At 31.5% G+C, this 14,001-nt stretch overlaps 6 protein-coding genes across 6 annotated transcripts; 2 read left to right on the forward strand and 4 right to left on the reverse strand.

The window, feature by feature from the left end:
- Nucleotides 1-409: 409 nt before the first annotated feature.
- Nucleotides 410-1,624, forward strand: LOTGIDRAFT_165171 (hypothetical protein; the record flags this gene model as incomplete). Its single annotated transcript, XM_009062185.1, has 2 exons — nt 410-1,306; nt 1,427-1,624. 2 exons carry the CDS (start codon nt 410-412, stop codon nt 1,622-1,624), a joined length of 1,095 nt encoding a protein of 364 aa, XP_009060433.1.
- A 1,343-nt stretch (nt 1,625-2,967) lies between these two features.
- On the forward strand, nt 2,968-5,433 carry LOTGIDRAFT_165172 (hypothetical protein; the record flags this gene model as incomplete). The annotated part of the gene is made up of 2 exons (XM_009062186.1): nt 2,968-3,564; nt 3,985-5,433. The coding sequence occupies 2 exons, from the start codon at nt 2,968-2,970 to the stop codon at nt 5,431-5,433; spliced, it is 2,046 nt and encodes a 681-aa protein (XP_009060434.1).
- A 1,738-nt stretch (nt 5,434-7,171) lies between these two features.
- LOTGIDRAFT_125521 (hypothetical protein) lies at nt 7,172-7,891 on the reverse strand (the record flags this gene model as incomplete). The annotated part of the gene is made up of 1 exon (XM_009062187.1): nt 7,172-7,891. One exon carries the CDS (start codon nt 7,889-7,891, stop codon nt 7,172-7,174), a length of 720 nt encoding a protein of 239 aa, XP_009060435.1.
- A 154-nt stretch (nt 7,892-8,045) lies between these two features.
- Nucleotides 8,046-8,543, reverse strand: LOTGIDRAFT_165174 (hypothetical protein; the record flags this gene model as incomplete). Its single annotated transcript, XM_009062188.1, has 1 exon — nt 8,046-8,543. The coding sequence occupies one exon, from the start codon at nt 8,541-8,543 to the stop codon at nt 8,046-8,048; it is 498 nt and encodes a 165-aa protein (XP_009060436.1).
- Nucleotides 8,544-9,121: 578 nt separating this feature from the next.
- Nucleotides 9,122-9,907, reverse strand: LOTGIDRAFT_165175 (hypothetical protein; the record flags this gene model as incomplete). Its single annotated transcript, XM_009062189.1, has 1 exon — nt 9,122-9,907. One exon carries the CDS (start codon nt 9,905-9,907, stop codon nt 9,122-9,124), a length of 786 nt encoding a protein of 261 aa, XP_009060437.1.
- A 1,098-nt stretch (nt 9,908-11,005) lies between these two features.
- LOTGIDRAFT_234370 (hypothetical protein) lies at nt 11,006-13,753 on the reverse strand (the record flags this gene model as incomplete). The annotated part of the gene is made up of 4 exons (XM_009062190.1): nt 13,413-13,753; nt 12,850-12,989; nt 12,290-12,465; nt 11,006-11,966 (listed from the first exon to the last, which is right to left on the reverse strand). Exons 1-4 carry the CDS (start codon nt 13,678-13,680, stop codon nt 11,006-11,008), a joined length of 1,545 nt encoding a protein of 514 aa, XP_009060438.1. The 5' UTR covers nt 13,681-13,753.
- Between the last annotated feature and the right edge of the window lie 248 nt (nt 13,754-14,001).

Consider the following 14,001-nt stretch of genomic DNA (forward strand, 5'->3'; position numbering starts at 1 on the left):
TTCTCGATAAATATGGAACCGATACAACCACAAACTTTCAACTTATGAGATGGGCGAATGAGTTAAATATATCACCGTTTTATTATTGTATGAGAGATGAAATAACTGATCTGAAATATAAGAAAGGTAAATATTACGCGATAACAAATATACATACTTCCGATCAAAAAGGAGTTCATCATTCTGCTTTGTACAAAGACTCTTCAAATGACTTATATTTTTTCGATGCATATGTATGAGAACCCACTGAAGAGATAATCCAATTGACTAATAAACCAATCAAATGTTCTTCCTTTCAAATTCAATTACCGGGACAAAAGTTTTGTGGTCAGCTTTCACTTTGGGTTTTATACCAGTTGAGTTTAGGAAAACAGTTCGAAGAAATTGTAATAAATTTAACTCAATAAAAATGGCGAACAAGTTTGGATTAGGTTCTTTATCTTTAGAAACTAAAAAACCTAACACTACAGCGTGGATAAATAAAGCGAAACCTTACTTTGTGGATCAAATCGGAGACACTCTTCAAGGTGATTTAGATATGAATAATTTTACCATAACTAATTTAAAGTCTCCGGAAAACGATAATGACGCCGTTCACAAGAAATATTTACGGGAACAAATAAATGCAATTGGAGTAAATAAAAACCATTTAGAAGATAAAATAAGTAATGTGAAAAGATTCTTCAAACGTCAACTAAATAATAAAAATTGTATTAATGATACTAAACTACAACAAGAGGTAAAAGGTTTAATAAGTTTTATTCAAAAAGAATTGGTCAACGTAGCGAATAAAACTGAGTTACAAAATTTAATTTCATTAATATCTAAATTAGAGGATAAGATTGCAAAACAAAAATTAGACATTCAACAATTAATAGATAACATTCCAGATGAAAATGAAGATACGTTTCAACAGGAATTAAATGCTCTGGAAACTAAACTTAACAGTGAATTACAAAAAGAACTATCAAATATTAAACAACAAATACAAAACATAGATGATAGCGAAATCAAAACCTATATTCAACAACAAATACAAAATATTGATGATAGCGAAATCAAAACCTATATTCAACAACAAATACAAAATATTGATGATAGTGTTATTCAACAACAGATAACCACTATTAATAACCTAGTTTTAAAACAGGACAAAAATATAGTCGCATTAGAAAAACATCTCAAGAAAGAAAATAAATCATATTACTTTAGTCTTCCATTTGGAAGTTTGAGTAATAAAGATGCTCCCATTACTGATAATATTGATAGATCAAAAGAGTATGAATATAAAAAATATGGATTTAAAGTAAATATAAGAGTATATTCTCCAAATTTAACTATGCCCTTTACAATACTTGATTCTGAAGATAAACATTTTTTTGTTTTCCATGAAAAAATTGTAATTGAAATTATTTTTCCTATACAGGCAAAATTTGATTCAATATTCTTCAGACAAAACTTTCTTTTATCTAATAATTTCAACGCTCGTAAAGTTCTTCAGTTTATCAATGGTACAAAAAATGTAAAAACTAAAGAATTTGAAATTAACGACGAAAACAAGAAGGTTAATCACTTATATGAAATTAAAACGAGTGGAAAATATATAGATAGGTTAGAATGTTAATCATACCAGATAAAGAAAATAAAGATCAATTTTCATTGAGTGAATTTAATATGATATTGGAAACGGAAAGTCCACCATCAACAAGTATTATTAGAAATCCAGAACCACAAAATAAAAAAATAAAGATTTATGAGTTTTTACGAACGACAGTTTTTGAATATGTAAAACTATATTTTGTTGATGAAGGTTTATTTACCTCAATTGATATTCATAAAAGTCAACAAAGTCTATTTTTTATAATACAACCAATAAGAGAACATGTGCTATATGTTTATATATCATTCTCTATTGAAAAACCAAAATTTTCAGTTCATCTGAATAAGATTAATGATTCGAAAGAACAAATATCGTTTATATCTCTAGAAGTTGTTATTGAAGATATTATAGACAAAGCAGATTTTGGTTTATCAGAAATTCATTTAATTTAATTACCTAAAAAATTGAACTCGAAAGTAGATAGCAATATATGATAGACAAACAAAACGAACTAAAAGAAAAACTAAAACAATTCAACAAATGCAGAAAAACATGGAGTAGAATTGATTCTGTTTTCAAAACATTAAGTACAGTTTTAACAGTAGGGATAACGGTGGCAACAGCCGTAACTGGTGGATTAATGCTTCCAATAATTGTCCCAACTGTATTAGCCGCGTTCACTGCCGTTCAAACTTCATCTTGTAGTTTGATTACTTTAGGTTTTACATCAAAACAGAAAGCTTATTATAAAAAGAAAACAGAAATTTTGAATACATATCTTAATAAATTATTCATTTTTTTCGAAAGATCGAGAGAAGATAAGAACATAACCATTGAAGAATTAGAAAAATTCAATGAAATTTTAGATAAATTTGATGTGGAAATAACATCAATAAAAGTTAAAAATTCCTAGTTAAAAATAGATACTTAAAAAATATGAATAAAATTGAAATTTTAGACGATGAAAAATTCATATCAAATGAACTTTTTTCCAATGTTATTAAGCTTATCTCTGATGAATTTTTAACATTTAAAGGGCAAATTGAATTAGATGGAGAGATAATTCAAGATGGAGGACACAAACAATACATGCAATTTGTAGGCTTTAATGCCAAAACTTTTCGCAATTTCTTCGCAACAGTGGATAATAAATCGGATGCTTCTGATTGGTATTTCACAGGAAAAAGATCAAAAAAGGGTGGTGGTGTTAACTTAAAAAGATCAATGAATATAGCGGTATAAATTGTTATATACCGAGCGATGGATACTGCTTTGTAAAGTGTGTTAATCGTGTTTTAAACGAAGACTACACGAGAGAATTTCAAGATTTCATCAACAGTTTTTCAACATCAAACAGTAAAGGAGTTATGACAACTGCTAGAATCTGTGAATTCAATAAGAAATTTAATACTAATTTTCAAATTTATATGCCCAAACATAGACATTTTCAACCAAAGAAAGTATCCGAGGAATTAGATTGGGTATTTTACTTACATAAATCGCATTTCTGTCTCATTAGAAGAAATAACCAAACCTTAGGCATTACAGAAATAGAAGATAATTACGATGAAAACGTATGGAGAACTTGTAGAGATGATAATGCGATAACGCAAGTTTCACCTCTAAAACTAAACGCTTTTCCAACCATTCACGATGATTGTTTATACGCATGGGATTGCGAAACCTATAACGAAAATAAAGCCATACCTTTTTCTTGCACGTTAATTAATTTAGAAAAACTAAGAAAAATGTTAGAGAGAATAAATAATCTCTTTCCAGATTTAAAGGCGACAGATCCCATTCCAGAAGAATTTTATAATAAATTAATGAATATAGTAGAAATATTTGTAGGTACAGATTGTATCGATCAAATGTTACAACGTTTAGGAAAAATAGATCAAAAAAGAATAACATTAATTGCTCATTACGGTAGCGGTTTTGATAACTGGATCATGATCAAAAACGTAAAAAAACTAACACAATGCCCTTTAAAAAAAGCCAGAGGAATTCTGTCTCTACCTTTAACTAATTCATTCACCGATGAAGATTTACAGAAAAAATGGAATAGACAGAAAGAAATAAAGGGTAACTCTAATTATTTGCAAAATATTAATTTCATATGTTCCTATCAACATGAATCATCTAGTTAAGAGGCATGGGGTAATTCATCTAATCTACCGATGAATTTGAGAAAGATCACCGATATTAATATTGCAAAATACACCAAAGATAATTGGGAATCTTTAAGAGACGAATGGGAACCTTACGCTTAAAGAGATACGTTATGTCTCGGAGCTTGTTTGATAAAATACAATCAAGCAATGAAAGAAGTTGTATTTCAGAATATTTCCAATAATCTAACGGCTCCTTCTTTATCTTTAAAGGGTTGGTATTATTTATATCATTACGATAAAGAAATGGTTGAAGAAGAATGGTATGAAAGTACTAGAATGGTTCCGAAACACACCGAAAAAGAAAACGTAGAAAAAGTTTACTCACATACTCACCCTTTTATAAGATATTTTATCAGACAAAGTATTAAAGGAGGAAGAGTTTCGACAAATCGAAAATCATTTGAAACGAATGAAATGGAAGAAATTTGTAATATATTAAAGGAATACACAGAAACACCAAGTGATAATATAATTGATTTATTCAAAGAATATAGTGCTAACCCAAAAGATAAAACGGAGGTTCATTCGAGACTTAAAAAAATAAAATGTACTAAACTAATGGCCTTTGATGCTAACGGTTTGTACGCTTCCGCCATGTCGGATTTAGACAGCGAATATCCGAGAGCGGAAAGTGGTAGACCATTTCGACAAGAAGAAAATAAAGAATTTGTTAATCTCTTTAATGAGCAGAAATTTAGACCTAGAACGGCTATTTTAAAAGTCTGGTTTGAATATCCTACTAACATGTTCTTCCAACCCATACCAGCTAAAGATAAAATCAGTTTTACGAATAGAATAGGTAAAAAGGAAACTGGCACTAAAATCAGGTTCAGAAATGGTTTCTGTCACGACGTTTTAACATCGGTCGATATTCAAGAAACAGTGAAAGTCGGTGGACGAATTATTAAAATATTAGATGGTATAGTTTACGAAGAAAATTTTAAAACTCCACCCTATAGAGATTATATTTTAATTTTGAGAGATCTAAGAAATAAATATAAACGAGAAGGTAATATCGTAGGTAGTAATTGCATGAAATTATTAGGTAATTCATTGTATGGTAAATCTATTCAGAAGGATATAACTACATCGAGACATCTATGGAGTGAAGCGACTTTAAAAGCCAACTTCGATTCACACGTTATAAACTATGAAAAAGTAAATGATAGTCAATATATAGTTGAGATAAATGGAGAAGAAAAAGAATTTGACTGTACACCTCCTAAATCTACACGACTAACACCTAGTCATTTGGGATCATTCGTTTTATCTCACAGTAAAAAAATAATGAATAATTTTATTCGCGTGATAGATGGATTTTATAAGCCTGAAATATACTATACGGATACCGATAGTTTTTACATTTCGTCTAGCAATCGGGATAAATTAAATGAAGGTGGGTTGGTGTCCGAAAATGATTATTGTAAAGGAAAGAATGATTACGGTGATGGTGGAATTATATTTGGTTTATATTTAGCGCCAAAAATTAAATACAATATCATTCTAACTTCCGATGGTGTTCTAAAAGAAATAAAAACGTTTAAGGGTTACTCTAAAGATAAGATAACCGTAGAAGATTATATTCGATTAGCTAATGAACACGGTGTAACGAATGAATTTAAGAAACCATGGGTAAAAAAATTTTCACCAATGGAGTAGTTATTCCAAAGGAAGTTATCTAAATCTCGTTAAGAGAAAAGCACCAAACAGTGAAGGAATCATGTATCCTTACAACGACGGAAAAGAAATGAACATGGATGAAAACTACGAATTTGATGATTACGATTATCTAACTATTCAAGAAGAGAATGAAGAGTGTTAATTTTTTTTGTTTTAAATGAAGTTGAATAACAATTTCCTCGTTATCAAAAGCTATAAACCTATTTTTACCATCTTTGATTTCCAGATTTATATTTTTAATCATAAATTAAGTGGTAAATACGTCGTTTGAAATGGTTTCTCTATAATTCTACATCCTACCGGTACAGTGAATGTTGGAAGACTGTAAATAATCTGATGTTTGTATTTATTGAAAAATCCACCGTTTATCAAATTGCAATGTATATTTATCACATCGATATCATTTTCGACATTAGCTGTGTGTGGTGCTAAAGTGGATTGGGTGTATATTTGTTCATCAAATCCTAGTAACGCATTCAATGAATTTTCTACGTTGAAATCAACTTGACTATTATTTCTTAATATCAATTTTATTTTGTTCAGATTCAAATTACCTTCGAATTCAATATTGTTTTTACCATTGACACTTCCTCCATATTCAGATAGGTATTCGTTAATGGCTATGCATTCGTAGCTTCCTAGTAGTAAACGTATGGTTTTGAACGTAACTCCATTATCTGTTGATATTTTTATTTGGTTATTTTTTCGTTGATATTTCTAATGGAATTGTAAACAGAGAAATACTTAATCCCAATTCATATTCTTGATTGCGATCGAGTTCGTACTCATAATCTAGAGATAATTTAATGTCTGATTTATTTGAGGTGATAACGAATAGTTGTTCTTTATTTGACATTTTTAATCAAGCTTTTATAATCATTTTTATCTATGATACCTTTTTCTAGGAGTCTTTTTAGTATACAATTCACTTCATTGTATTGTCTGTGTGATCGATGTCCTTCCTTCATTGCCGCTAATATTACTCGTAATCTATTAAGTAGTTCCTCGTTGTTGTCGGATACCTTGTCCAGATGCCACCATATCATCGAAATCGTCTATTTCTTGTATGATTGGTGTATAATCTTCTGCATAATCATCTGATACCTCATCTTCATATTCATCAAGAAAAACTTTATTTAAATATGTTTCAACTGCTTTCGATCTTCTTGTTTCGGGTCCCGACTTTCTTATTGCATGTAGAAATTTTGAGTATGCTAGTAAATCTTTGTAATCGGCAATGCCAATATACCCTCCATTCATTAAATCTATTAATCCTCTCGTTAATGTAAATATTAAGTCTTTTGTATCGATTTTGAATATAGGGGAATTTGCCCTAAATTTTATTCTAAATCCATTAAACAATAACCCCTCATCATCAATGATTGGTGTAATACTCTTTGTTAAATCTGCTTTAGGGTTTGAAAAAAGACTATTAATATCATCTAATGTCCTAATTATAATACCACCATATGGATTCGGTTCTGGGTGATGAGGTTCTATAGGAGATATGGGTTCAATAGGATGGATGAGTCTCTTTTTAATATCCTCTTGAGATTTTAATATGGGTTGAAATAGAGTTTGTAGATTTTCCGTTAATCCGAGTTGTTGTAATCTGTTATTTTCAACTTGGGTCTTTATTTTATTCTTAGCGTTGATATATTCTTTATTTCTTTTTAAAATATTATTCCAATCGTTACTCATTTTTAAAAAAATAAAATTAACATATGTCGATCATAACTCTTTCACCCGCAGGTTTTCTAGTATTTACAAATACATATCCATGTTCATCTGGGTTTCTCCATTGAGTTTTACAAACCTTTTTAAATGTATCTCTGTCCATTCCGTGATTTATCGACTGAATGATTTGAGATAAATCTTTATCGTTTAATTCAAATAATAAAAAACAATTCGCATTTTTTCTAATGAACATAGAATCCATCCCGTAAAAAGATTGGGATTGGTATATGCAGTGACAGTTGTGATGTCTTCCTTTGGTGAAGAATTCTTGTTGAACAGCTTGATTTTTTTGCGCAACGCAGTCGTCAAACAATATTAAGTTCTTTCGTTTGCTATCAATATTAGACAAGTCTAGGATATTAACATTTTTCGTAAGAAAAACTTTTATATCCGTTGGATTCTTTCCTTCGATGTAGTTATCTATGATATCTTTTATTTCCACTTCCTCTTCGTTTTCTTCGTAATATTGAAATAGCTCTTGAACATCTTTCTTTGGTAGATATTCTAAAGCTTTGAGAAATTGATAATACGATTGCTCTGGTGTTGTTGTGTAGATATACAAACAATCGAAATCTAAAAGGTTTGGTGTTGTCAACATGTTAAAAGTGAGATGAGTTTTCCCGGAACCGGAACTACCGCATATACACATGAGCATTGGGTTATTAGGAAATATTTCTGAATGATTAAATTTTTTGCCCATTTTTTATTATTTTAATTTGTTCCAAAAATCACTCCTTCTCCTTTATACTTTGAAAGATATATTCCTTCTCCAGTGTGTATATTTTTTTTAAATATTCCATTACCCTTATGTTTGACTTTGATTTCTCCTGTGTCAATACTATCTACTAATTTATTTAATCCTTGTTTAACAGTTTTCTTGGTTTCTTCACCAAATCTTTTCCAAATTCTTTCATTGTGCCTATCATATCTCCCACTCCTGAACCTTTCTTTTCCGTTTTAGGTTTTTTACCCTCTGCTGCCAACTTTTCCAATGCTAAATTGTGTCTATGTTCTTCGGCTGCTTTCTTTTCTTCGGCAGCTTTTGTAGCAGCAGTTTTTGCAATAGCAGCTTTCTTTTCGTTGGCAACGCTTACTCCACCAGCTGTAGTACCAGCCACTGTAGCCGCTGCGGTAATACCAGCAAATATTAAAGGTAGGGAAAATATAAATCCACCTTTTTTTACATTTGTATCAATTCTTTCTAAATCTATATCGTCTCTAACTTTACAATATTTGTATTTATCAATAAGTTTTTTAGTTATACTGAATTTTTTACCGTTGAAAGTTATTTCAGTTGGGGAATCTGTTTCAACAACGTCTATTATTTGCATAACTAAAGTTTCTGGTTTCATTTTTAAGGGTGTATTTTTTACTCAATTCTTATCTTCTTCTATCTGCTATTTTAATTAAATGTTTTGCTTCTTCGAGTAGTAAACAATAACCGGTTACATCTCCTTGTGTTTTTTCAATATGAATATTTATGTTAACTCCTGTTTGGAAAAGATCTTCTTGGTGAGCTGATAGATCAAAACAGAAGATTGGATGATTAAGTGCAAAATCTACATATTCAAACTGAGGTGGATTTCCAATTAATGTTTTTATAGTTTCTATACAATTCATTATAATCCTTTGTGGTTGGATTAATTGTTAAAGGTTGGTTAGGATAATTATCGTTGTTTAATCTTACTTGAACTTTATGGATTAAAGGATCTTGAGTTTGGTTCATTGCCACTCTGAAGACATTATTGTTATTCGTTTGAGAATCTGCTAAGTTCTTGAAACCAACCATTAAATATCTTGCTGGTTTAATAGTGTTAGTGATTGGCCATGTAGTGGATTCTCCAGTTAAAGTCATGCTACCTACCGTATTACGATGAAGAAAAGCTATTTCAATATCTTTAGTTAACGAGTTGAATATTCTCGTTTCTACCTAAATTGATGGTGTTATTACGGGTATGAAAAGTTGGAGATTCGTTATTTCTAATTTTGCATCTGAACCATTCTCTCCAAAGAATATCTTATCATCGTTGATTTCTCTTTGTAGATGAATTTTATATGGTAACCCTATGGAAACCTTTCTGTGTTCCAACAGACCGAATAAAGGATATAATTTCCAATTTACGTAATTACCCCACCTATTATTCTCAACAATATTATTATATTGAAGTACTCGTTTTTCGAATCCATGATTAGCTGCTCGTGCTACTCTTTCTATTGTGTTTTGAGCAACAACTCTCACTCTAGCTAAATCAGCTTCATTTGCAAGATTTCTTACCGGTTCTTTTAAAACACTTCCATCGCCAACATCGGGTATCCAACCTGAGACTGAATCGAAATCTGTAGGATATAAAACTGTTTTCAACATTGTGTCGAATTTCCCAGGGTGTTTAATTGTTTCTATCGGATTTGAACCAGCTTCCAAAACCATCTCGCTAAATAAAGATGGAAAGAAATTGTTTTCTAACGTTGTATTAGTTTGTGGTACTTGATTCTGAGTTCCATCTTTAATTTTGAAATCACATCTGAAATAAGCATCGGAAAGAAGCAACCAATTCGATAATGAATGTATTTCGAAGGTAATTCTACCACCATCATTCAATTGGGATTTAGAACCAACAGTGGGTGAGAATATAATATAATCCTCTTTTTTCTTGTTAAACGAATAACGAATCGGATCGTATAATCTAAAGATTAGATCTGGTATTTTATTGGCCATTTTTAAGGTTTAAAATTTGAGTAGAAAATTGTTTTCCAAAAAAGAGTTATCTCCCTTCTACATTATTTAAAACCAGATGTTATTTTTATATAAGGGTATTTTTAATATGCTTTTTTTTTGATGGAATGTAGGAAATTGATTGAAGGTGTTTTTTGGTGTATGAAATGTAAGGGAGTTTAGGTGTAATAATTTATAGGGAGTTTAGGTCTTTTTTAGTGAAAGAATTTATGAAATGAAGGGTATTTTTTAGTGTAAGAATTTTATGAAATGTAGGATGTTTAGCTGTAAGAATTTATGAAATGTAGGGAGTTTAGGTCTTTTTTGGGAGCTTATATATTGGTCGCATTTTCCCCATGAAATGAAATGGAATGGGGAATCCCCATACGACCAATATATAAGCTCATACACTACTTATGTTTTCTCTTGAACGTTAAGGTATAATCGATGCGAAGCACAGTGACATAGTCTAATGTACTAATAGACTAGGTAAAAACAGGCCTACATCCTTTGAATAAAGCAAGCATCTTAGGATAAATAAAAATTACTGACCCACAGCCTGCAAATAATTACTATCACCGGGTACAGGTTTAAATAATTACATACTGGTGTAATTAAAAAGACATTCCTCTTTTTTGTAGGTCTAAAAATATTTTGCTCAAATTTGTGAATACTACACACCAAAATGTAGAGAAATATGCCCTTTAACATATCTGAAAGTTTTAACTAATGGAATCCAGGCGTTAATTTCTAAACACATTACGTAAGGTTTTTAAGTTCGGTATGCTTTTTGGAAGCTGTTAGAAACTACTGTAAAATAAACGCCTAATTGTAGAAAAACACCAAAACTAGGTCAAACTGCTTCATTAACAATTAGTATTCTCCGTTTTTGATTAACACTTTTAAACCAAATTCAAAATATCAATCCAGATCAAGAATATACATAGACATAAATAGCATACTTTAGAAATATTTCTAGGTATAATTTACGAAGTATTTGATAATAAAAACTTTTTACAAAAAAAAAACGGAATACCCCTTGAATGTTTGTTGAGTTTTGTCTGAAATGGTAAGGTAAGAAAAGAAAAATATGGTTTTTGTTTAAACAGGTGGTAAACCATGATGCTTTATTTCCATATTTCTATATAAAAATTCTAAAAGAAAACTTATATTGTCAAGTTCAGGATAGAATGAATACCTCAAGATATTTCTCGTTGGACCGTTACAACAGAAATAAACCCATGAAATTCTTAACAAAAGAAGGCAAAATACTACAATTAGACATAGAGACATGGTATTCCAATAGGAAGGATCGAATGGAATCCACATTCGGATTGTTTGGGTAATAGAAGATGTAATTGTGTTTAATGTTCTTTTTAACGTGTTGCATCTATGATTCAAATGAACAGTTCTGCTCACAAATCCAGTGGAATGACCATAATTTACTGCATTTGAGTCGCAACCAGACAAGTCATCCATTGTAAAAGATCCTAGTCCATCAGACACAGCTGTTTCCTGATTCCTCGAAATTAAGGTAAAACTTCCGTAACAGTGAGGGTGATCCATTAAACGTACACTTGTCCTACGTTTTGCCTGGGAATAAGAGCTAGCTCTGGAACTTGATCTGAATTCCGAGTCAATATCTGATGGAATTGTACTGGGCGACAGTGATTCATACACAGAGGACACTTCCGTTTTTTCATCAATTGTTTTGAAAACACAGGAATAGTCTAGCTCTCTTTGAAGTTCCTCTGTAATACATGATGACGTTCTGGACGACCAACAAGATACCTCATGATCACAATATTTTCGGTCGAATTCTTCTATTTCTTGATCTGAATCCAAAAATTGGAAATCAAGTTTAGGGATGTTTTTGATACGCAAAGCCGTAGCTCTAGCAGTGGTCCACTCTGCTGATTGCTCACTTCCGGTATAGTCACTGCTGAAGTCCACTATTTCACTGCAGTCTTGTTTGTCTTCTGACGGTTGATTTTCACACGGACAAACAGTTATGTTTTCTAACCCAGCAGAAGATTGGCTGTTTGAATTTTTTGTTGAATTTCTGAAAATTGTAAAGAAGAATAGAAAGGACAAGCCTGTGGTCTGAATATAAGCTGAATCTATAATTTACACTTTAAGAACCGAAAAATACTTGACGACAGCGTTCATTATAACCCAGCGAGCTTCTGTGTAAAATTGGGAATAAACCGTGCCATCAACCAATACGCGTGTAGTCGTATAGTTGATATACCATACTCATCTGAATCAAAGACTCTTTGACGGTTCGAGAAGTTTAAATCAACAAGTACGTTTAAAGGCATCTGCAGATAAAACTGTTCTTAAATCTCGAACGTTTTGTATTGTGTAAAAAAAATTTAAACTCACCTAGTATTTGCTGCTGAGAATGATCTAGATAGAAGCTTTATAGTGCTTAATATTTCAGCCATATCGTTTGATAGAGTTAGCTCCCCTATGTTATATCCCATATCTTGTGCTCTCTCACAAACATTATATACATTGCTTTTAATGATTTCTACGTCTACTACAGATGTCTCTTGGTTCTAGAAAAAAAAGATATACAGTGATACTCAACATCGAGATATTTTAATGGAATTGGTTGTTAATGATACATTGTACGTACATCGTCATCTACATCGGTATGAACACCCCATCTCGATTGTCAGATAACCGATGTTACTTTAGGATTATCTGGTCTTCTGCAACCTTAAGCTAACGTATCCACCATTTGTCCTGTGCGTCCACTGCGTCTAACTAATACTATACATGATCGAATTCGGAAAAAAGGTTGAAAATTACGTTAGTTAATGGACGAAGAAGGGGGAATAATAAGGACTATTGACGTGACCGTAGCATAGACTATCAGGTACAATCTTCCTTAAATATAATCAAACTTCCAGATGGATATAACATATTTAGCAACTAACCTTAAAGTGTTCAATAGTGTCAAACAAACGTTCTTCTTCTTCTCGAAATTTCCTATCGTTTTCATTGAAATGTCTGTAAATAACTTCATCTGTGTATTTCCCAAGACGGAGTTCAAGATTCAACAAACTATCTCGTATTTCTGAAATGGTTTGTAAAAGCTGATTATTTTTTCGTTGTTGTGCAAAGTAAGCTTATGCAAAGAAATGTCAAAACGTTTTATATCATGAATCATAACTAAATATTGTCTGACAATCTAGCTTTACCTTTGAGGTAACTAGTTTGTGGTTGAAGGCACAATTACCATAGGCCTAGTCCTTCAGACTGATTTCTGTGGTCAGAACGGCTCGATGGCTAATGTTGAAAAAAACAAGCCATATTATCTGAATTTCGACATTCCATGGTTTCGGAGATTTTAACCCCAAGCTTTGCAACAGTCATTGGTTCTAGTTTGATCTTTCAACATAGATAGGCCTATCTTTACTCCAAGATGCATGTATGCAATAATTCAATGGAATTAATTCGTTTTACCCCAGAATCATGTAGGCCTAGATCTAGATCTTACCTCGTTTGATTGCTTCTTTATCTTCGGGATTGCACATTTCTGTTTCTTCTTGTGTCCATAAACAGTTACTTAGCTGTAATATTCGAAGAGTGCAGTATGAAATCAGGCGAAACTCTAGATGTGAACGGTTTCCATTTGATTTTTCCAGATCCTTTCTTAATTGTTGTAATTTTTCAGACGTTTCACTATACAGTCCAACTTGGCAAATTTGAGAGTTGACAAGTTTTTGAAATTTCCTCCAACTTGTTTCTCTCTTGGCCTTTATCATTTAAATTTGTGTTTAGTGGTTCTTATAAATTTCTAAAACAAACAAAAAAATCTACAATTTCTTTTAGCGGAAGTAGAACATAACGTCACTCGGGTCTATGACGTTGAATGTAAACCAAACATTATCCTGATTGACGTCGGGGGTTGCAACTATGTATGAATATGATTGGTGAAAAGATGCACCAAAATCTACAACATTATTTTGGCCAACATTTTACAACGATTTTTTTTTCATTAGGTTACATTTGGACCATCAAATTCCCTAAAGTAGTAGTTAGTGAAGCAAACGCCACTTTCTGCACTTAATCGATCTAATAATTGC

This window comes from Lottia gigantea (assembly GCF_000327385.1).
Source record: "Lottia gigantea unplaced genomic scaffold LOTGIsca_50, whole genome shotgun sequence".
NCBI classification, from domain to species: Eukaryota; Metazoa; Mollusca; class Gastropoda; family Lottiidae; genus Lottia; species Lottia gigantea.